Raw genomic sequence first — 23354 nt, 5'->3', positions numbered from 1 at the left:
CAAAGTATTCAAGTACACAACCTCCCAGGTAGAAGCAGGTGCCCTCCTTCCCACAATCCCTCCTGTCCTGCTGCAGCAGAAAGGAGTGAAGAGCAGAATTCCCAATGTGAAATCCAGGAAGAGATACGGGCCTTCTGTATCTATTAATACCCACTTGAAAACAGCAAAGGCCTGATAGATAGAGCCTCTTGGCCCCAAGCCCGACAGATCCTGATAAGGCTGTTCTCAACAGTTCTCAGGCTGGTAAGCTTCCAAAAAATCCATAATTACTGGGCAGCCACTTCCACTGATGATCTCCTTTCAACCTGATACTCTCATAAGTGAAGCTTGTTTATCCACATGGTGCAGGATGGAGGCTCAGAGAGGGGCACTTGCAACTCAAGGTCACACAGCAGAATTGAACAGTCTCCCACTGTAAAACCCAGGGCCTGCCCTTCATACACACCACCCTCTATAAATACCCCAGAACCAGGCTCAGGGCTGTCAAGATTATAATGTGTGGTTTCCAAAACGTATTATGGTGGATAGTGGCTTAATTAATATGTGCTCACCTCCATCACCAACTCCTTACTCCAGAGGAGTCCAAAGGAGTGGAAGCTCCTGGGCCCACAGTCCTCCACCTGAACACATCTTTCCAAGAGGCAGGATGGTAGAGGAGTGATAGCATGGGCTTCTAAATCAGGTGGATGTAAACCGGAATCCGAGTCTGTGTGACCTTGGGCAAGTCAATTCCCTTCCTTTGAGCCTCACTCATTCAATCCACAGATATTTACTGAGCACTTACTATGTGTCAGATATTGTGCCAGGTGCTAGGGAGACAGTTGGAAGCAAAACACTCATCTCTGACACCTGGAGCTCACAGCCCAGTGGGAGAGTCAGAATTATTTCTATGTATCTGCACAATATGCTCATTAAGAAGTTTGACAAGCGACACGAATAGTTCAAAGCTATTTATTCCACATACACCACCTCCCCTAAACGTACATTCATAGCTTAAAAAAAAATCTCCAAACATGAACATCCCATTATGATAAGGAGAAATGATTCTGTTGTGACTTAATTTTATTAAGGGGCACAGAGGCATCCATTGTTGAGTTCTGGCAGAAGGAGGTGGGGAGTTTTATGTCTGCAACGTTACATTCATCTTGAATGATCCCTTGTCACTACACTGAGTTGTTTGACGGTTTACTGTCCCTGGAGTAAACTGTCACTGTGCCAGTTCTGGCTGTGTCTGAACACAGGCCTCCTACCCATTCGGGAGGCCGTCTAACATGGGAGCAAGCCTTGGCAGTCAGGCAGACCCCAACCATGTGGCTTGGCCAGATGGGTAAGTGATTTACCCCACTGAAGACCTTTGCTTGCCTCATCCATAGAACAAGGGGCAAAGCCTCCTTGACAGAATGGGTGTCAGGGTTAAATGAGAAAACAAGACAAGCAGAGTTTGCAAACTGGCCCACAGGTATGATTTAATTTACCCAGATTATGTTTTTACTGAATTATGAATTAGTTTAAAAAAATTTTAATTGGGAAATGCTATATAAAAATTCAAATATCTGGCTTTAACAAAAACCCAGTAATATCTGGCAATACCAGGCAGGCCATCAGGGTGCTGAGCAGTTGCTGTCCCCCATTTAGCCAGAGCCTTGACCCTCCAGGCCACGAGCGTCCCTGCCTGGCTTGCCTCACTCGGTGACCTTACTTGCCCTGCCATTGTGGGTACCTGGGTTTGCAATCCCTGATGCCTGTGCCTGGAACAGAGTAAGCGGCCAATAAACGTTAACTACTATTAGTGACATCATTACAGCAGGAGCACAGCTCCTCTGCTTTGTGGGTAGCTAAAGAGAAGATATGGACGTGGCGGAGTAGGGAAACTGGGTGTTCACAGGGCTTAGTGCCAGCCAGCAGCTGTGTGGCTGTGTGGCCTTGGCCAAGTCCTCAGCCATTAGCTGGTCCATATGTTCAGTGGGGGTGGGCCAGAAGGTCCAAGGTCAATGGAAGTGGGTAGGCCTCTGGTTGATAGGCGAGCCTCCTTTCCCTCGAGCCCCCATTATTCCATGAGCTCACACTCTGGGGACCCCTCTCCTCTCCAAGGCTCGCCCAGTGCCTCTTCCCTTCTCTCCATTACTCCAGCCTCTGCGGAGAGACTGTGCTTTTCCAAGGAGAGGGGAGAAAACCAGACACAGTGGCTATGCCTGCCCTGACCAGCATGGAAGTGAGGGGGTGGGGAGCCCTTAGAGCACAGGGGCTCTGTTTTTTCATCTGTAAAATGGGGATGGTAATAATAATGATAACAGCGTTTACCTGACAGGGTTGTTGGGACATTAACTGAGTTATTACAGTGCTTAGGGCAGTAGCTGGCACATAGAGAGGCCTCAATAAACGTCAGCTGTTACTAAGAATGAAAGATGAATCACTGGGGCAGCTTGCCTACATCTCCTCCTGATCTTTCCAAAAGAGAAAAGAAAAAAATTCTTGTTAGGCTGCAGGAGAGTTTTCAAGCAGCAATCCCTGCACTGCCTCCCAAACTCTATTAGGTTCAAAGACAAGAAGAAAAATACATTTGGAGGGCAATGAAGTGGGTAGATGAGACAATCCCATATTCCACTGATCCTCAGACTTTTTTTTTTAGTTAGTTAATGTTTTTGGCTGCACCATGCAGCATTCAGGAATCTTAGTTCCCCGACCAGGGATCGAACGCGTGCCCCCTGCAATGGAAGCACAGAGTCTTAACCACTGGACCGCCAAGGAAGTCCTCTCTCAGACTTTTTTTTTTCATATTTAACATCTCTGAAATTGGAGGGCGTCACACAATCAGTGGCATGTCCATTTTTAGTTGGCAGCTCTTTTCTTTCTTAGGGGCTCAAGATAACGCTGTGCCTCATCTTGGATGGCGTCTTAGAAGTCAGGAGATAAGGTGAATGAAGAGCGCAGGGCCGGGGCCTCCCCGTCAGAGGCCCTCATTGTTCTCATCACCTCCAGCCTCGCCATGGTGGAGCGAGCCGCTTTTCTTTCTTTTTCTTGTTTTCTCTCTGACACCTGCTGACCTGCATTTGGCCTCCGGGTTGACAGGCACATGGCAAATGCGGTCAGGGAGGGGAGTACAGAGAGCTCAGGATGAGAAGAGAAAGGCTCTTTATCATATATTAAGATATTCAGAGAGCAGGAGCCAGAGATATTCTCTCTCCCCCCCCCTTTTTTTTTTTTAAACAACAACAAAAAAAATCCCTGCTGGAAGCCGGAGTTATGTATGTGCCAAACAGGCCAGGGAACCCAGCAGGCCTCCTGGAGCTGGCGATGAACCGAAACAGGGGCATTGTGTCCAGGCCACTGGCTGGCTGAGGGACATTGTTAGGGCCTGGCCCTGTCTGGGAAGGGGGGTGCGGAGGAGGCAGGGGGAGTGTGTTCCCATGACTCCCTGGGGAGTAACAACAATCGGGACCAGCTGGGAAGCTCGCATGCCAGGGGCCCGGTGGGCGGGTGGCCGCCCCCAGAGGGGCAGTGGAGGGCCGCAGGGGGTTGCGGAGGCAAGGGGGGGCAAGGTCGGGGCCTGTTTCTCAGCTGGGGGGGTCATTTGCTACACTCCTCTCTCTCACCACCCCCCTCCCAAAAGCCCTGGGCCACTGAGGTGCTCTCCAAATGACACCCCAGATCTGCCCACTTCTCTCCACCCCGCGGCCCCCACCCCCGGTCCAGGCTGCCATGGTCTCTCACCAGGACCACTGCCTGGCTTCCTCACTGGATCCTTGCTGGCAGCCTGGGCCCCTACGCTCTGTTCTCCACACACAGCTCGAAGGATCTTTCCAAAATGTAAATCATATCACATCACTCTCCTGCTTAAACATGCCGAAGGCTGCCTGTCACACTTAGAAGAAAACCCAAAGCCCTCACTCTGACCCATGAAGCCTGCCTGATGGGCCCAACCAGCCTCCGGGACTCCATCTCCAACACTCCAGTGAGCCCCCGCCTGGCACTCTGTCCCAGCCACGCAAACCTCCCGCCAGGCCCTGGGATGCTGTCAGCTGTTCCCCCCTCAGGGCCTGTGCACTTGGCAGATCCTCTGCGGGGTACACCTTTCCTCTACGTCTTTGCATGGCTCGCTCATCATTTGGGTCTCAGAGCAAACAGCACCTCCTCAGAGAGAAGGAGGGAAAAACAGACCCCGCCGTTCTCCCTGGAAAACAGACCCTGCCATTCTCCTCCCAAGTCACTCTATTACAGTGCCTGTACTACTGACTTCCTGGCATCTACCACTCTGAAATGACCACATCTGTATATTCATTTGTCAGTTTTCCCTCCCTGGATGGTAAGCCCCAGGTAAGCAGGAACTGGCTTCTTTCATTGCTAAATCCTAGCCTCCCTGGACTTCCCTGGTGGCGCAGTGGTTAAGAATCCACCTGCCAATACAGGGGACACGGGCTTGATCCCTGGTCCAGGAAAATCCCACGTGCTGCGGAGTAACTAAGCCTGTGCACCTCAACTACTGAGCCCGCGTGCTACAACTACTAAAGTTTGTGTGCCTAGAGCCCGTGCTCCGCAACAGGAGAAGCCACCGTAATGAGAAGCTTGTGCACCATAACAAAGAGTAGCCCCCACTCGCCACAACTAGGGAAAGCCCGCGTGCAGCCAAAAATCAATCAATCCATCCTAGCCTCCAATATCACCAGGTACCTAGTACCTAGCAAGAACTCAGTCAATATGAGCCATTATTTTTACTATTCCTGTGCTCAGGGCTTGGTAAACAATGTCAGCTGTCACAGGGGCAGGCTGGGAGGGTCACTCTCAAGCAGGAGTTCTGAATCTGTGATCCATGAACCCAAGTTCCATGAACTTGGACAGGAAAAAAAATTACACCTATATTTTCACTAGTCTCTAACTGAAATGTAACATTTCCTTCAATTTTAAATGTAGGCAACAAACCAGAGGCCAATTAGCAGCAACCTGGGACTTTATCTCCAGGAGAAATCACAGCTATTTCCATATCACAGCTGCCGCAGCTATCTTGAGATACTATTTATGCTTATTGCACCTGTGAAATCGTGGTAGTTTTGGACCTGCCACTAGATCTTGTTATCTAATGTGTTAAAAAAGAACACACATTACAAGGGACTTCCCTGGTGGTCCAGTAGGTAAGACTCCGTGCTCCCAATTCCGGGGGCCCAGGTTCGATCCCTGGTCTGGGAACTAGATCCCACATGCCACAACTAAGAGTCCACATGGTGCAACTAAAGACCCTGCATGCTGCAACTAAGACCTGGTGCAGCCAAAATAAGTAAAAAATGAATATTTAAAAATTTTTAGAAAAAGAACATACATTATTAAATCACAAATTTAAAAAATATTTTGATAATTATTTCAATATTCAATATAATTGTTGTCTTTTGTAATCCTATTTTATTTTATGGGTTTAAAAAACCCCACTCTTGAGAAGGGTCCATAGGCTTCACCAGATGCCAAAAGGGTTCATGACCCACATAAAAAAGACACCCTAAAAAGGAGTGTCTTAAAAGAGCTGATGTGGGGAATTTCCTGGTGGTCCAGTGGTTAGGACTCCTCGCTTCCACTGCCAGGGGCCCAGGTTCAATCCCTGGTCAGGGAACTAAGATCCTGCAAGCCGCACAGCGTGGCCAAAAAAAAAGAGCTGACGTGGTCTGACCTTGATCCCTCTCTTAGCTGATGTCCAGCCCACGAGGAGAGGCTGAAGGGGGAGCCCAGAAAAGCAGGGGGAGCAAGGTTTCTGACGGAGACCCCACGACCTGCATTTCAGTGCTGCCTGGTCCCGTCTTATTTATGAAATCATGAGCACACAGGCCTGTAACAGAAAGCAGGGAGCCCTCTAAAAGCAGGAAGAAGACAGCCCAGCTTTCCCTCTGTCCTCTAGCTGGACCCCTGCGGCCTCCAGCTCCCAAGAGTGAGTCCTGTAGGAGGCCTCTGGTTAAAATTAACACCCTCTCACCCAAAATGCTTTTCAAGGCTGAAAGAAGACACCCCCCCCCATCCCTATGAATCTGGAACAAGGGGAGGAAAAAACGTAACATTTCTTTTTATAAATGCCCTCTAACTTGTCACAGAAAGCAACCCATCTGCAGTCACAGACTGTTGGCTCCAGGAGGTGGGGCACTGGTTTAGGAGGGTGTCGGGTTTAAAGCCTGATTCTCATAAACACAAAACACACTCACGGGAGTGGGAGAAGCGAACAACGTGGACAGAAACGCCATCTCCAGGATCCTTTCTGGAGCCTGCGAAGTGGAAGGCAGGAGCCGCGAGCATCACAGGAGGCGGCTTCTTGGCGCCTCGGCCTGTGAATCATCCCTCTCACATGGGTTCCCTGAATGACCTCCGATTTGGGAGTGGAGCAGCAGAAGGGCCCCAAATGCACTTCGATTTTGTGCTTCCCCTTTCACTTGGAGTTCTGTGGACCTGAGTGTTGGGCGTCACCTATGACAAGGCTCGGGACACCTAGGGTGGTTCATGATCTGCCCAAGATATTGGGGGACTGGAGGGTGGAGCTGTGGGGGGGTGGGAATTGGCTCAAAGAAAGGACTCACTGTTTTTTTTTTAATGATACTAACATTGAGTTGTTTTTTTTTGGCCGCGCGGCTTGCAGGATCTTAGTTCCCTGACCAGGGATTGAACCCATGCCCTTGGCAGTGAAAGCACAGAGTCCTAACCACTGGACCACCAGGGAAGTCCAGGACTCACTTTCATGTCATATTATTGATCAAAAAGAAACCAAACATGCAGAGGACAAGGAGGAAATGTCAGAGTTCTTGAGATGACAGTGCAATATACAAGTTTCTTAGAAGACAGAGATGGGTGGTCGTGCAGAGAATGTCTCAGGAAGGCTGTACTAGAAAGTGCTGATAGGTGGCACCCCTGGCTGGGGTGGAGGCAGGTAGGTGGAGCTGGGGTGCAGGGGGAACTTGATTCTTCCCTGTTACACACTTTTCGTACCACTTAAGTTATGCACTATGTGTATGCATTATTGAATAAAAAATTTTGTTTATAGCTTTGCATTGTCAAGAGACCTCATAGGAATGTAGCAGGTGCTTAATAAATACACGTTAAAACACTGTGCTGTTTCAGGAACTAGCATTTATGGAGCACCTACTGTGTGCCGAAAGCTCTCCAGCCATCCCCATTTTCCAGGTCTTGCAGAAACGGAGGCTTGGCTAGGAGGGAGCTGAGTGGGGACTCCTCCTAGGAGCCAGGGCTCTGCGCCTGCACAAGGACCACACCGCCTTCCCCCTGGAGTGAGCAGTTGGAGGCACCAGATGCTTTGGCAGGATCCAGAGAGATGCCATCTGTGAGGGGAACCTATTCTTACAGAGCAGAGACAGTGGGTAGTGGAGCTGGCCAAGCCCCAGCGGCAGTGGGGGGACGCCAGGAGGGCAGGCAGCCAAGGCTTTTACCTTCAGCTGAGGGTGGGGTAGGACAGGCTAAAAAAGCAGGGTGTCTGCAGTCCTCAGGGCCATGCTTTCTTTTACATTTGGTTGCTATGTTGGAAATAAAAGCAAACCTTTATCGAGTGCTTACTTCATATGCCATCATATCATTGAATCCTCCAGACCACCCTATGAGGTGTGCGCTATTAGAATGCCTATTTTACAGATGACAAAACGGAGGCCCAGAATGGTTAAGTCACTTGCAAGGGACCAGCGAGGCTGGAACTGAGCCCAGACACTCTGGCTCCAAAGCTTATGTCCTTAACCACCCCTTGTGCTGCCTCTCAACTCGCTGCACCAGAGGTCAGTTTTAGTTTGGGTTCCCCTAATCGCAGACCCCAAGCCAAGGATTTGAGTGCAAGTGGTTTCTGTGGCAAGTGGTTCCAAGCGCTGGTAGGGGCATGAGGAAGGGAGACAAGGAGGAGGTGTCATCACACAAGTGACCACTGTGGGCAGCCAGAGCTCAGTCTTGCTGGGGTATTCTGCAGGCATCTCAGAGTTATCCCACCCAGTGACAACTGGGTGAGGGGTGCAGGAGTGGGGGTAGTCATCAGTCACTGGTTGAGGGCTGCTCCCAGGATGTGTTAATCCTCTAGCACTGCAGGTCTGCTGCAGGCTGGCAAAGCTGGTGCCAAGAGCAAGTGAGGGGCCCTCAGGCAGAAAGACTCAGGGTGGCAGTTGGGTGGCTGGTGTGCACTGAAGTGGTAAGTTAGACAGGATATGGGTGGGGCACCGCAGCATCTGCAACAAAGCCCACTTGCTGACAGCCACCCTTTCCCCTCCCCATAACCTTGGGATCTCATTCAGCCTCCACGGAGTGAACTAGGGAAACTTCAAGATCCCCTCCTCCAGGCCTGCAGTACAACACTGTGCCTGAGAACACGCAGTTAGAATCAGACCAAATCCCACCTCGATGACCTAACAGCTCTGTGACTTAGTTTCTTCCTTTGTCACATGGGCTACTTGTTGGCCCCATATCATTCCCTACCACCTTGTTACTCAAGGTGTAGCTCAGAACAGCAGCAGCAATCATCCAGGAGCCTGTGAGAAATACAGAAATCTCAGGCCCCACCCCGACCCCACTGAATCAGAATCTGCATTTTAATAAGGTCAGTGACTCATGTGGATAGTTCTACTAGTAATTTCCTTTTTTAAAAATTAATTAACTAATTAATTTTTGGCTGCGTTGGGTCTTCATTGCTGCACGAGGACTTTCTCTAGTTGCGGTGCGCGGGCTTCTCGTGGCGGTGGCTTCTCTTGTTGTGGCGCACGAGCTCTAGGCATGCGGGTTTCAGTAGTTGTGGCGCCCGGTCTCGGTAGCTGTGGCTCATGGGCTCTAGAGCACAGGCTCAGTAGTTGTGGCACACGGGCTTAGCTGCTCTGCTGCATGTGGGATCTTCCCGGACCAGGGCTCGAACCCGTGTCTCCTGCATTGGCAGGCGGATTCTTAACCACTGCGCCACCGGGGAAGTCCGTAATTTTCAAAATATAAAAAGAGACTGAAGTATGCCTATTCAAATTGGTGGTCCATGGACCAAGTCCCCTGGAGACCTGTTTGATCTGCCCAGCTTGGTGGTTTTCAAAACTCAGTCTGGCACACGAGTCTCCAGTTCCCCACATCCCTGTCACTCCCAACTGCATAGCACCCAGAACATTATCATTTATACCACTTGCCAGGCCCCTATAGGCATTTGAGTTTGCACCCCTATAACTAGCTAACATTTGCATAGCGTAGTTTAGGTTTCTAAATTTAAAGTAAGGCACTGAAAAAAACATGAGCTTTGAAATCACATAGATCTGGGTTCAAACCCTGGTTTGGCTGTCATACTATTAGTTGTATTACCTTGGGCAAGTTACTTCTCTGATCCTCAGTTTCCACATCTGTGAAACGGAGATCCAAATACATACCTGCAAGGTCTTTGAATGGGTTAAAAGTAATTAGTGCAAAGCACCCAAGAGGAAGTAGGAGCTCACTACATGGATGTAATGAGTAGAAGCAGCCGCTGTAGTCACACAAGTCCAATGTGGACACCAGGTATTACTATGATTATCCTCACTTTACTAGAAACTGAGCCTCTGAGAAGTTAAGAACCTTCCCCAAGGTTACACAGTGGTGGAGTGGGGACTCAAACCCATGTCTTCTAGCTCTCTATCTGCACTGTCCACTAGAATTTTCTGCGAGGGTAGAGCATCCTATATCTGTGCTATCCAAATCAGTAGCCACTAGCCACATGTGGCTACTAATAAGCACCTGAAATGCGGCTGGTTGAAATTGAGAAATGCTGTAAGTGTAAAACACACACCTGATTTTGATGACTTACTACAAGAAAAAAGAATGTAAAATATCTCATAACTTTTACATTTATTACATGTTAAAATGATAATATTTTAGAAATACTGGGTTAAAAGATATGATTAACGTTAATCTCACCTGCTTCTTGCCCCCCCACTTTTTTTTTTGGCCACACCCCACGACTTGTGGGATCTTAGTTCCCCAACCAGGGATTGAACCCGTGCCCTCGGCAGTGAAAGCTCGGAGTCCTAACCACTGGAATGTGGCTACTAAAAAAATTTCAATCACGTATATGACTCACATCGTGTTTCTATTGGACAGCGGAAACGCTAGAGCTTCTCCAGTAGAACACCCAAGATGAGGAACTGCATATTTTCTAAAAACGCGTTTGCAACCCACTGCCCACCAGCCAGGAGCCCTCTGTTCCAGAAGAAGGGTCGGAAAACATACCCACCAGAAAGAGACTTCAGTGCCCTCCTCTGAGTGCGATGACCCCTGAGGCCCAGGGTGGGGTGTGACCTTCCCTGGTCTCACAGAGTCAGCAGCACAGCTGTCACCGCGCCCAAGGCTCCTCAGCCTGATCTGGCGGCTCGTTCCACCATTCGAGAGTACCTAACGGGGTCTGAAAATCAGTGCTTTCGCTTAGGCAGATGGAACCCCGGGCTAATAAAAGTTAGAGTCTGAGACCCCGGGTCTTGAAAAGGCCAGATCCCCTGGGACGATTCGCTGATGGAGCCAACCTCGAGCTGAGCCCGCTGATGGTGACTTGGGTGCGGGAGCCTCCGTGAGCACCTTGGGGCCAAGTTACTCGGAGGGGCGCCTCTTGCTGTAGATGAGGAAGTCCGAGAGGTCGTGCCACACGTTGCTGTCCTCGTACAGGTAGGTCATGGAGGACTGCAGAGAGGGCTGCAGCGTGGGCCGGTGGTACTCGAAGAGCCACAGCATCAGCCCCCACATTATCCCGGTGAACAACGGGAACGGGTCCCACCTGGGCTCAGGGATGTAGCCCTTCCCCACGCCCAGGCGGCACAGGGCAAACAGGAGGCGTGACATCAGGTACATGTTGATCTGAGGGAGCGAATGACAGGGAGGTGGGGGTTACAGGTGGGCCCAGCCACCGGGAACCTTCTGCCACCCTGGGGCGCCGCCTGCGCGCCGGGTGACTTGAAACGGTTACGTAGCGGGCATTTAAATGTGACTGTTTATGGCTTTATTATTCTTTTTCATTAAAAAATCTGAAAAATGAATATATTTACATGGCTCGAAACTAAAAGGTAGCTCAACAACAAAAAACGCAATCCATAAAAGAAAAAAATTAATAAACTGGATTTCATCAAAACTCAGAATTTTTCCACTGTGAAAGCCCATGTGAAGAGGTAGAAAAGAAAAGTTAGACTGGGAGAAAATATTTACAAACACATATCTGACAAAAACTAGTACCTGGAATATATTTTTAGAAACTCTCAAAACTCAACAGTGAAAAAAGAAACAATCCAGTTAGAAAATGGGCAAAAGACACAAGCAGTTATTTCACTGAAGAGGTTACACAGAAGGAAAACAGGCACATGTAAAAAGGTTCAATTTCACTAGGCATCAGGGACATGCAAATTAAAACCACAGTGAGATAGCACTATACACCTATCAAAATGTCTAAAATTTAAAATGTAATAAACCACATGCCAGCTAGGATGTGAAGAAACTGGATCACGCATATATTCCTGATAGGAATGAAAAACAGTACAATCACTCTGGAAATGCTTCAGCAGGTTCTTATGAAACTAAGTATGTATGGACCATATGACCCAGCAATTGCACTCCTGGGTATTTACCCCAGAAGTGAAAACTTACGTTCACCAAAAACACGTACAAGAATGTTCTGAGTAGCTGCATGCTTAATAGCCAAAGAATGGAAACAACCCAGATGTCCTTCAACAGGTATATCCATAACATGGATAACATAACCACTCAGCAACGAAAAGGAACGAACAGCTAATACGTACAATAACTTGGATGAATTGCCGGGAAATGATGCCGAGTGAAAAAAGCCAATCCTCAAAGGTTACCTACTACAATGACTCCATTTATATAACATCTTTGTAAACTGAAGTATGGTTGATTTACAATGTTCTGTTTGTTTCAGGTGTACAGCAAAGTGACTCGGCTATACACACACACATATACATATATATGTATATATATTCTTTTTCAGATTCTTTTCCATTAAAGGTCTTTACAAGATATTGAATAGAGTTCCCTGTGCTATACAGTAGGTCCTTGTTGTTTATCTATTTTATACACAGTAATGTGTATCTGTTAATCCCAAACTCCTAATTTATGCCTCCCCCACTCCTTCCCCTTTGGCAACCATAAGTTTGTTTTCTATGTCTCTGAGTCTGTTTCTCTTTTGTAAATAAGTTCATTTGTATCATTTTTTTAGATTCCACATATAAGCGACATCATATGGTATTTGCCTTTCTCTGTCTGACTTATTTCACTTAGTATGATACCCTCTGGGTCCATCCATTTTGCTGCAAATGGCATTATTTCATTCTTTTTTTATGGCTGAGTAATATTCCATTGTATATATATATATACCACATCTTCTTTACCCATTCATCTGTTGACAGACATTTAGGTTGCTTCCATGTCTTACAAATAGTGCTGCTATGAACACTGGGGTGAATGTATCTTTTCTAATTAGAGTTTTCGTCTTTTCCAGATATATACCCGGGAGTGGGATTGCTGGATCATATGGTAACTCTATTTTTAGTTTTTTAAGGAAACTCCATACTGACCTCCATAGTGGCTGCACCAATTTACATTCCCACCAACAGTGTAGGAAGGTTCCCTTTTCTCCACACCCTCTCCGGCATCTGTTATTTGTAGCCTTTTTGATGATGGCCATTCTGACTGGTGTGAAGTGATACCTCACTATAGTTTTGATTTGCATTTCTTTAATAATTAGTGAGCTTGAGCAGCTTTTCATGTGCCTGTTGGCCATCTGTATGTCTTCTTTGGAGAAATGTCTATCATATAACATTTTTGATATGACAACATTTTTGAAATGGAGGTCAGAGCAGCTGTTGCCAGGGGTCAGGGAAAGGAGGGGAGAGGGAAGGAGATGGGTGTGTCCAGGATTCCTAGACTTTGGAAGTTCACAGACAAGTGAAATTTCTATCAAAAAAACAAAATGGGGGAAACTTTCCCAAAATACAAAATGCTCATATCTTTAGATTCCACAATTCCATGTCTAGGAACTTATGGACAGACTAACATAAGTACAAGAAGATGTCTGAACAAAGATGTAGACTGCAGTGTGTGTGTGTGATGGCCAAAGGCTAAAGAGCCCCTAAATGCCCATCCAGAGGAGACTGAAATCAAGGCTGGTCCATCCCATCAGCAGAGGGCTCTACTGATGTTATAAAGGATAAGGGACTGACAAGGGAGGCCTCCAAGATACAATGTTACATGAAAAAAAACGTAGTATGATCTCATTGGTGGAAAACTCCTACTATGTACACTGACACAAGCACAGACACGTTCTGAAAGGCTATACAATACACAGTTAAAGTGACTGTCTATATGTATATCTATAACTGACTCACTTTGCTGTGCAGCAGAAACTAACACAACATTGTAAATTAACTATACTCCAATAAAAATTAATTTTAAAAAAGTGACTACCTCTGGACAGTGGCTGGACAGTTGGTGGGGGACAGGAACTTTCTTTCCAGTTTATTTTCTAATTTTATCATGATGTATCCTAAGCACCCCGAAGTGTGCCAGGCACATAGGGGGTGCTTAGTTTGCATTATTTAAAATGTGAAAATAAAATATTATTTTTATAATTTAAGAATATTTAAGGGCTTCCCTGGTGGCGCAGTAGTTGAGAGTCCACCTGCCGATGCAGGGGACACGGGTTCATGCCCCGGTCCGGGAAGATCCCACATGCTGCAGAGCGGCTGGGCCTGTGAGCCACGGCCGCTGAGCCTGCGCGTCCGGAGCCTGTGCTCCACAACGGGAGAGGCCACAGCAGTGAGAGGCCCACGTACCGCAAAAAAAAAAAAAAAAAAGAATATTTAAGAAATTTGAGGAAGGCAAATTGGAAAGACTGCCAACTTTCATATTGCCCAAGAAGGATGCTGAAACAGGAGCAGCAGCAACGATTAGCATTTAGTTTCATCACCTCATTAAAAAACAGAACTTTAACCCAGAAAAAAGGTCAAGTTACAGAATAAGAGACAATTCTTTGAATGTAGTAAGTTTTGTTTTATGAAAATCTTACTCCAGGGTCATGTTTTTTTCTCATGTCACTGCAGAGTGGTGTTTTGTTTTTTTAAATCTTTGCCCCAGAGAGCTGCACACACACTGATTTTGGGAATCATGGAATTCCAACAAGGCACCTGGTTAACAGAGTGGGAAACTGAGGGGGAAGTGACCTTCCCAAGGTCACACAGGGACTGGTGAACCACAGACCCTCGTACATGGAAGGGAACCAAGAGCTTGTCTTCCTTGACTCCCATCCCCAACTCTATACCTGAATCCTGTCCCACGCTTCACCTCCACCCCTCTCCCCAACCCACATCCAGGAGAGGGCCTTTACCTGGCTGTTGATGTTATTGTTGTTTCCAAACACCAGGATGCCCCCAAGGAAGGCAGCCACGAATGAGTGCACCTGGTAGGTGTCGCCCTGGAGGTGGGACTGCAGGGCGCAGAGTCCCTTGTAAGTGAACACAAAGCTGGCCAGGTTCCAGGAGTGAGTGTACGTGGCCTGCAGGATAGCCCACAGCTTCTCCCGGAGGCTGCACAAACACAGGGAGCCACAGTGAGTGCAAGCCCAGCCGCCCCCAGGGCATTCACCCACCTGGCACGCAAAACTGACCCAGGCAAGGAGCTCATGGGCCGATGCTCATTCAACCCTGGGCCTCTACGCTCCATGTCCTTGGGGCTGCTCCCTCACTGGATTCCAGCCTTGACTCCACGCCACCTCCTCCGAAAGGTCTTCCCTGACCCCTCTACATAAAAGAATGCCCATCGTATTTTGTTCCCTTACCCAACTTTTCTTTTCTTTCATAGCTCTTATCACCACCTGACATTTATATACTTGCTTATTATCTCCCCCCACTCCCACCCCATCCCAGTGGAAGCTACCAGAGAGTGGTGTCTACATCTGGCTTGTTCATCCTCAGCCCCCAGTACAAGCCCTGGCACATAGTAGGTGCTCAATAAATATATTTTTTTGGAGTGAAGATGTGAAGAAATGAATGAGCGAGTGAGTATGTACTATGTGCTGGATCTGGGGATACAAGTCTGAGAAAAAAGAGATCTGCTTGCTGCCCTCATGAGGTTTATGATCTAATGGGAGAGGGAATTATGAAATGAATAATCACAACACAAAGGTCAAACTTTGACCTTGACAAGACATGATCCTGGGGTGTGAAGAATGAGGAGTCAGTGAGGTCAGGAAGGGAGAGGAGTTGCATCCATCCCAGGTGGTGGATCAGCACGTGCAAAGGTCCTGAGGAGGGACAGAGAATGGGGAGTAAAGGAACAGAGAGAAACCATTAAGGCCTGCGCAGAAAATGTGTGGGGCAAAGGCTGTGGGGGAGGGGCGGGGCCATGCAAAGTTTTGTCTTTATCCTGAGAGAAGCCAACATTTAAGTAGGACAGATGATTTGATTTATCTTTAAAAAATCACTAGGGGGCAGTGAGGAGAACCAGGGAGAGGAGCAGAGTGTATTCTGGGAGATCAGGGCCGGCAAATGCAAGGACTCTCAAGGCTGGAGAAGGACCTTGAAGTGTGTCTTCTGGGACCTGTGGAAGTCTGCCAGGTGAGTGGGGAGAGCCAGGAGTCAGGTGGTTCTCACCCCATAGGAACATGGACCCAGCACTGACAGTTCTAAGGCAAGCTGGATTTCCCACTTGTCAAGTGTTGGCACTAATCCTCCCTTCAAAATGTTTCTAGAATCTGAACACCCCTCACCTCCACTGCCACCATCAAGGTCTGGGCCACCACAGTTACTCAACTGGATTATTGCCACAGCCTCCTACTTTACACCTACTTCTGCCCTTGACCCCTAGCAGCAAACTCTTCACTCTCTCACTATTAAAAGATAAGTCAAAGAGTGGCATTTCCCTATACAAATTCTTACAACAATTTCCTGTTTCACTTAAAGGAAAAGCCAAACTCCTCTCTATGACCTAAAGCTGGACAGGATGGGCCTAGGTTACCCCTGTGACCTTCCTTTCTTTGTTTTCTCCCCTGCAATCCCTCTGCTGCAGCCTCCTCAAACTCACCAGGCATGATCCCACCTCAGGACCCTTGCACTGGCTGTTCCCTTGGCCTGAAACACTCTTTCCCTTGATACCCACTTGGCCAACTCTTCCATCTCCTTCAAGTCTTTACTCGAATGTCATTTTCTCACTGAGGCCTTCCCTGTTTAGTTCTGCAGCCTGCCCCTCCTCCAGCACTCTGGATCCCCTTTCCCTCTTTCCCTGCTCTAATATTTCTTTCCCACAGCCCAAACAATCTTCTAACATACCATATACTTTCCTTATTATGTTTATTTTCTGCTACTCCTTGCTAGAATGCAAGCTTTACAAGGGAAGTGATCATTCTCTGTTTTTTTTTCACCGCTGTATCCCCAGCACCTAAAAACAGTGTCTGGGGGCTTCCCTGGTGGCACAGTGGTTGAGAATCTGCCTGCCAATGCAGGGGACATGGGTTCCAGCCCTGGTCCAGGAAGATCCCACATGCTGCGGAGCAACTAAGCCCATGTGCCACAACTACCAAATCTGTGCTCTAGAGACCGCGAGCCACAACTACTGAGCCAGCATGCCAAAACTACTGAAGCCTGGGCGCCCTAGAGCCCGCGCTCCACCACAAGAGAAGCCACCGCAATGAGAAGCCTGTGCACCGCAACGAAGAGTAGCCCCTGCTTGCCGCAGCTAGAGAAAGCCCACACGCAGTGGGGCCAAAATTAATAAATAAAAATAAATAAATTCATTAAAAGAATAATAATCATCTTTGAGTGTCTGGCACATGGTCAATAAATATTTACTGAATGAATGAGTTTAATTAAAAAAATGATTCGAAAAAAGATGATTCAGAGGACAAAAACTAAAACAAAAATAAATTTAAAAAAGGAAAAATACAGGGCTTCCCTGGTGGTGCAGTGGTTGAGAGTCCGCCTGCCGATGCAGAGGACACGGGTTCGTGCCCCGGTCCAGGAATATCCCACATGCCACAGAGCAGCTGGGCCCGTGAGCCATGGCCGCTGAGCCTGTGCGTCCGGAGCCTGTGCTCTGCGGTGGGAGAGGCCACAATGGTGAGAGGCCCGCGTACCGCAAAAAAAAAAAAAAAAAAAAAAAAAAGGAAAAATACAGGGCTTCCCTGGTGACGCAGTGGTTAAGAATCCGCCTGTCAATGCAGGGGACACAGGTTCGAGCCCTGGTCGGGGAAGATCCCACATGCCGTGGAGCAACTAAGCCTGTGCGCCACAACTACTAAGCCTATGCTCTAGAGCCCACGAGCCACAGCTACTGAGCCCATGTGCTGCATCTACTGAAGCCTGCCCGCTCTAGAGCCTGTACCCTGCAACAAGAAAAGCCACTGGACGAGAAGCACGCACGCTGCAACGAAGAGTAGCTCCCACTCGCCGCAACTAGAGAAAGCCTGTGTGCAGCAACGAAGACCCAACACAGCCAAAAATTATAAATAAATATAAATAAATAAATAAATAAATAGGAAAAATACATAAAGAAAGTCCCATACAGGGACTTCCCTGTTGGTCCAGTGGTTAAGACTCCATGCTTCCACTGCAGGGGACGCAGGTTTGATCCCTGGTGGGGGAACTAAAATCCTGCATGCTGTGCAGCACGGCCAAAAAAAAAAAAAAAAAGTAGAAAAAATCTTGCAAGCTGGATTTGAGTAGTAGGGTGTCCACGTGTGATTCTTTTTTTTTTTTTTTCTGGTTGTGCCAGGTCTTAGCTGTGGCAGGTGGGCTCCTTAGTTGCAGCATGTGTGCTTCTCAGTTGTGGTTCATGGGCTCCTTAGTTGTGGCCCGCAGGCTTCTTAGTTGCAACTCACTGGCTCCTTAGTTGTGGCACGTGTGCTCCTTACTTGCAGCCTGCAGCCTCCTTAGTTGTGGCATGCAAACTCTTAGTTGCGGCATGCACGTGGGATCTAGTTCCCTGACCAGAGACTGAACCTGCATCCTCTACATTGGAAGGCGGATTCTTAACCACTGAGCCACTAGGGAAGTCCCCCATGTGTGATTCTTATAAGCTCCAGATGAGGCTACATACATTAAAAACTAGACCACAAAGTGATTTCTGAGAAGTTTCTTGAGGGAAGTTATAGGAGATCAGATGAAGGCCAGGAAGTCTGAACAAGGGCAGAAGGTAGGTCATGAACAGTTTTCCTGAAAAAGTCATCCTCAGAGAACTGGTATGGGTTACTAGGAAGGAAATAAAGGTGGGGTGGAAGAGGAAAGGGCATTCCTGGCGGGGGGTACTGCGTGAGAAACGTAAGGAGGTAGAACCACATGCGGCACATGAATGAATGGCAGTGAGTCTTGGTGCCAAGAGCACCCCAGGGTGGACGTGGGGGAGTAGGGGGGATGTCCCTGAGGTCAGGCTGCAGAGGCCCTTGAAGGCTACACCTGGAAGCTGGGCTTCTCTGGAGGACAGCGAGGAGCCAGGGGAATTTTTGAGATGGGATAATAGAATCAGACTTGTGCTTTAGGAGGTGGTGGTGCAGACAGGTTAGACCCAGCTAGGAAGCTACTGCAACAGTCCTGGCACTGAGGGGTGACCACATTCTCTCCCAGTTTGAAGGGTGTGCAGAGGTGATGGGTACCTGCCACTCCGGAAGAGAAAGGTCATGACCAGTGCGTGAGGGGCCCGGACTTTGGCTCCATAGCTGTAGAAACAAAAGAAAACAGTTACTAGAGCACCACTGAATCATAGTTTCTTTCTGACTCCCTGTGCCCCCTCCCCATCCCTAATCCTGACATCATTTGGAGAGGGAAAAAATAATGCTGGCTTTCAAGTTAGATCTGGGTTCAAAGTGGATAGTACAGGGACTTCCCTGGCAGTCCAGTGGTTAAGACTCCGCACTTCCAATGCAGGCAGTGCGGGTTCGATCCCTGGTGGGGGAACTAAGATCCCGCATGCCACGCGGTGTGGCCAAAAAAAAAAAAAAAAAATCAAAGTGGGTAGTACAAAGGAAATAATATTTGGTGCCAAAGCCCTGCCCTGTTGTGCTGTATACACTTGGATAAATCACTTAACATCTCTGAGCCTCCCTTCTCCCATCAGTTAAAAGTATTCTCCATTTCAGAGTTGCTTCTGGCGGTTAAGGACATAGCACATGTAAAAGTTCCTAATTCAACCAATATTAGTGTCTCTGCCTTTCTTTTTCTTCTTTATTGGACTTCCCCTCACCCCACCAAGTTCTCCTGCCGTCTGACCCCAATCTTACCAGACTACAAGGTCTAAAAATCTTTGGCAGCCTCCTTGAGACAACTGTCATGAGTCCCATATTGTTTTCATATGAGTATCTGTGAGGCTTGCTTGAAACAGCAGAAGGCTGGGAGCAAACATGTGTCCATCCACAGGGGGCTACTGGGTAAACAAATAATGGACCTAGCAGTCAGTGGAATGAATACCGCACAGCTGTACAAGAACGAGGTGGCTCTATACGTGCTCTATGCTTGGTTAGAGCAAGGTGTGTAAACTTCTAAAAAGTTCTAACTTTTTATGCCTTTTGTGAATATGCTACCTAATTTTCAAAAAATAAGTCAAATAAAAAATGTGATCAAGTGACAGCAGTGTTACTGAAGTGGTGGCCACGCTGAATGGCTTATTTTCACAATGCCTAGCTGTGGGCAGGGCCCTCATCCTGGTCCCAGCAAGCTCTCTGCCCCACCTCCTCCAAAGTCATGTCTCTTTCCCCTGAATAAAGAGACCCGCAGCCTCCTCCAGCTGGCCAGGGCTAGAAGGGTCCTTCCTTATACCACAGACACAAGCAGAACAATGCCCCCAACTCCCTACATCTGCTTGGCCCCCTACCCAAACTCCTCAAACTCAGGTGGGAGCCACTTAGTACCACTCACAGGATCACTCTGCATCTTGAAAAATGGGATGGCCCAGATTAAAAAGGATTTAAAGGATATGCAGGTACAGTGTGATATCCTGGAAGATCCTGGTCTAGACAAACTTGCTATAGAGGACATCTGGGGGACAGCTGGAACAATTTGTCTATCAACTGGACAGCAGTCAATGTTATAGGATTATGATTAATTTATTAAATGTAATCATGATCATCTAGCCATATAGGAAAATACTCTTATTTTCAGAGATGCACATTGATATATTTAGGAGTGGAGCATCAAAATGAGTTACATTTCACACAGTTCATACGTCTCAGTTCTCAGTCATCCAAGACAGACAGCACATTCTTTTCCACCTCCAGGCCTTTGTTCAAACCATTCCCTCTGCCTGAGATGCCCTTATCATCCCCAGCAAATTCCAGCTCAGCCTTCAAAACGGCACCATCACCTCCTCTGTAAAGCACTCCTGATCATCTGGTATTGCCATGGTAATTTAAACATCAGTCTCCCCACTTTGACTCCAGGTCCTTACAGATGGGCCTGGGCCCACTGATATCATCTCAGGGCCCACCCCACCCTGGTCTCACCAAAGCATGACTGATATGATCTGGCCAGACCCAGGGGGAACCACCTTCTTCCTGACTCTGGGCGCCCATGGAAGCCAAGAGCCTGGCATTGAGATCAGGTATCCTTGGGTTTGAATCCTGGCTCCGACCCTGACTAAGTGACTTGACCATGAGCAATGAATCTTCCTCTCTGAGCCACAGTCTTCTCATCCAGAAAATGGGGACAATGGCAATTCCTACCTTGCACATTCATTCATTCAGTAAATATTTGAGGGCCTACTATGTACCAGGTACTAGGAATATAGCAAGGAACAAAATAGATTAAACTTTCTGTCCCCATTGTTGCAGCAAAAATAGAAATTAGACTTTTCTGATAGACAAGGAAAATAAAGTAACAATGAACAGCCTGGGGAAACAGCATAAACAGGCCTGAAAGAGTTAATCAATCCTAGTTTTATTTTAACTGCTACTAATCTGTAATGTCTGTAACTAGATTTGTCCTTCACAAAGCTAACCTCTAACATTCTCTGACACTATGTGAATCACATCCTGTACCTATCACTCCCTTACTCTGTGTGAATTACACCCTGCCCCTAACACTCTCTGATCCCGTGTGAATTACATTATCCACCCGGTATTTATACTCCCTGCGCTCCCTTGTAGCAAATCAACCCTTGTAATGTCTGCATTTCAGAAAGAAGGTTGCAGGCCAACAACCCAGAGGCCAACAGACCCAATTACCAAACAGACCCAATTACCAGGCTGCCTGAGGCCAGCTGTGACTGTTTGGAAATAATGCAAGAAGAAGATAAATGCAAGACCTTAATTACTTTGAGCCTTATCACCTACCAGACCACCAGTCCTGGCTATGTAACCTTGCCCTATTCCCCAGAGATGGGGAGCACAGTTCTTGAGGTGCTAGCCGGCTGTGTTTCCCATTTGCCTGGCAAAGAATAAAGCTTCTTCTTTTCCTCCAAATCTCTGTCTCTGTTTCTGTTTGGCATTGGTGCACAGAGAGCCAAGCTTTTTGACATCACCATGAAGCTCACTTTCCAGTGAGAAAGACAGTAGAAAAACAGGACACATAAGTGAACTACTTAGTGTCAGATGGTGGTAAGTATTATGGAGAAAAATTCAGTAGGGAAGGAGGTGGGAAGTTCAGGGATGGCTTCATCGAAGAGGTGACAATCAGAGGCCTGAACAAGGTGAAGGAGCGAGCCAGTCAGACATCCATGTGAATAGAACAATAATTACAGCAGCCAACAGTTATATACATACCAGGCACTGTGCTAAGCATTTCACACATACTGACTCAAGCCTCCGACAGTATAAGTACTATTATCAGCCCCATTTTATAGAAATTGAGGCTTAGAGAGGCTAAAAGACTTGCTCAAGATCACGCAGGTAAGGGGCACTTTGGATTCAAACCAAAGTGGTCACATCCACACAACCATGCCATGCTGCCACTAAAATGCCAGCTTCAAGAGCACGCAGATCTTCCGTTTGTTCTCTGATGCGTCCCCAGTTCTGGAACAGGAGGCTCTCAATAAATGAAGCTGAGCTCCCGTCCGCCAGGGGAAATGACCCCAAGACCTCTTCTGCAGGTCTTCAATTTGCTCAGCAAATATTTGCAGCTTCATTTACATCACGACTGAGGCTTATCAGGAGTCCCCTGTGCCAGAAAGGACTTACAAAAGAGAACTGAGAAGCGGGATGAAAGCCCACGCGCAGCTTAATGGAGGGAGCACAGAGAGGCAGGGCCGCCGGCTGGCTAGAGGCCAGAGTCCAGCTTTCCCATTAGACCCAAGGGCACACAGCGGCGGGAGAGGGGAAACTGGGCCCAAATGAAGGGAGACAGGGGCTGCATGGGAGGCAGTCAAGGCAAGAGGTCCAGGTTGCAAAGCACGGAAGACCCAGAAACAGCGTAGTGGGAGCCCCGGCTCAGAAGGCGCTCGGAACCCAAAATCCAGCGCCCACTGCGCCGATACTGGACACCGAGAGACCTAGGGACACACTAAGACTACTCAGGGGCGCACAGCGCGGCGGCGCCGGCCCTGGAACCCGCTTCTCCGACCCCATCAGATCGATCCCTCAGCCCCTGCCCCGCCCCACCGCCCGACTTACACAGCCCCGTTCCGGAAGCCCTTAAGCATGGACAACGCTGCGTGGTAGCGGCGCTTGCGCAACAGTGCGTTGATCGCAAGGAGCAGAGCCCGCAGCTGCGGCGGGGCGGCCATAGCGCGGGCGGCGCGCGGGGTGGCGGGCACCGAGCAGGACGCCCGCCCTGACAGCTCTGGGTTCCTCCTGCACAACCCTCAAGCGCCGGACAGTGCCGGGCAGCGCAGCCGCGTCTTTGCGCCCATAAGATGCGTCTGCTGTCACTCATACAAGGAGAGCCAATCACAGGACTCACTCATCTCACCAGGGGAATGGGACGCAAGCACACTCCCGAATAGCGGTCTGATTGGAAGAGAGGGAGAGCTTGTAATCAGTCACAGCGGGCTCCGCCCGATTCGACCTAAAGAAGGCTAGAAACATGCCCCTGGATTTGTCCAATCAGAAAGTATGTTTCTCTCGGGCTTGGAGAGAGGTGTGTCACCTGTGAGCTTGGAAGGAAGTTTCCTGAAAGAGGAGCCTCTCTCCCTACAGCTGGGATGGTGGCACTGCGGGGAGCCAGGCCTTATCTTTACACATGACAGTTCTGATTGGTTAACATTGATCATAGCGATCTTCTCAGACCATAAATGACTTGGCACCCTTTGGGTTTCCATTTATTCTTAAAAATCAAACTCCTTCCCACGGCCCGCCAAGAGAAGACTCTGTATGATCTGGCTCCTGCTTCCCTCTCTAACCTCACTCCCCCACTCTCCCCTCCTCCCATCACTTGCCTCCTAGGTCACTCCTCTCCAGCAAAACTAGCCTCCTTGCTGTTCCTCGA

General features: G+C 48.2%; 1 protein-coding gene across 3 annotated transcripts; it reads right to left on the bottom strand.

Annotated features, from left to right (window-relative positions):
• Positions 1 to 937: 937 nt before the first annotated feature.
• Positions 938 to 22740, bottom strand: PXMP4 (peroxisomal membrane protein 4). Of its 3 annotated transcripts, XR_009535301.1 has the most exons (5): positions 22541 to 22740; positions 18596 to 18658; positions 14339 to 14537; positions 7410 to 10803; positions 938 to 7314 (listed from the first exon to the last, which is right to left on the bottom strand). XR_009535301.1 is itself a non-coding variant. In XM_060123134.1 (4 exons), exons 1-4 carry the CDS (start codon positions 22651 to 22653, stop codon positions 10540 to 10542), a joined length of 639 nt encoding a protein of 212 aa, XP_059979117.1. In that variant the 5' UTR covers positions 22654 to 22740; the 3' UTR covers positions 938 to 10539. The 3 variants fall into 3 exon arrangements, 2 of the variants coding, with proteins under 2 accessions (XP_059979117.1, XP_059979118.1); XM_060123134.1 differs by having other exon boundaries at positions 938 to 10803; XM_060123135.1 differs by lacking the exon at positions 18596 to 18658 and having other exon boundaries at positions 938 to 10803.
• Between the last annotated feature and the right edge of the window lie 614 nt (positions 22741 to 23354).

The sequence above is a fragment of the Lagenorhynchus albirostris genome, chromosome 15 (assembly GCF_949774975.1).
Source record: "Lagenorhynchus albirostris chromosome 15, mLagAlb1.1, whole genome shotgun sequence".
Lineage (NCBI taxonomy): Eukaryota > Metazoa > Chordata > Mammalia > Artiodactyla > Delphinidae > Lagenorhynchus > Lagenorhynchus albirostris.
Note: the sequence above shows the minus strand (reverse complement) of the source record. Positions and strands in the feature narration are given on the sequence as shown.

Bases quoted from the DNA above. Each gene is read 5' to 3' on its own strand.
- PXMP4 (XM_060123134.1), bottom strand. From the start codon at position 22,653: ATGGCCGCCCCGCCGCAGCTGCGGGCTCTGCTCCTTGCGATCAACGCA. The intron at 18,659-22,540 runs GTAAGTCGGGCG...TTGTTTCTACAG, and splicing joins GGCTTCCGGAACGGGGCTGT to CTATGGAGCCAAAGTCCGGG. The intron at 10,804-14,338 runs GTAAAGGCCCTC...TCGCTCCCTCAG, and splicing joins ACAATAACATCAACAGCCAG to ATCAACATGTACCTGATGTC.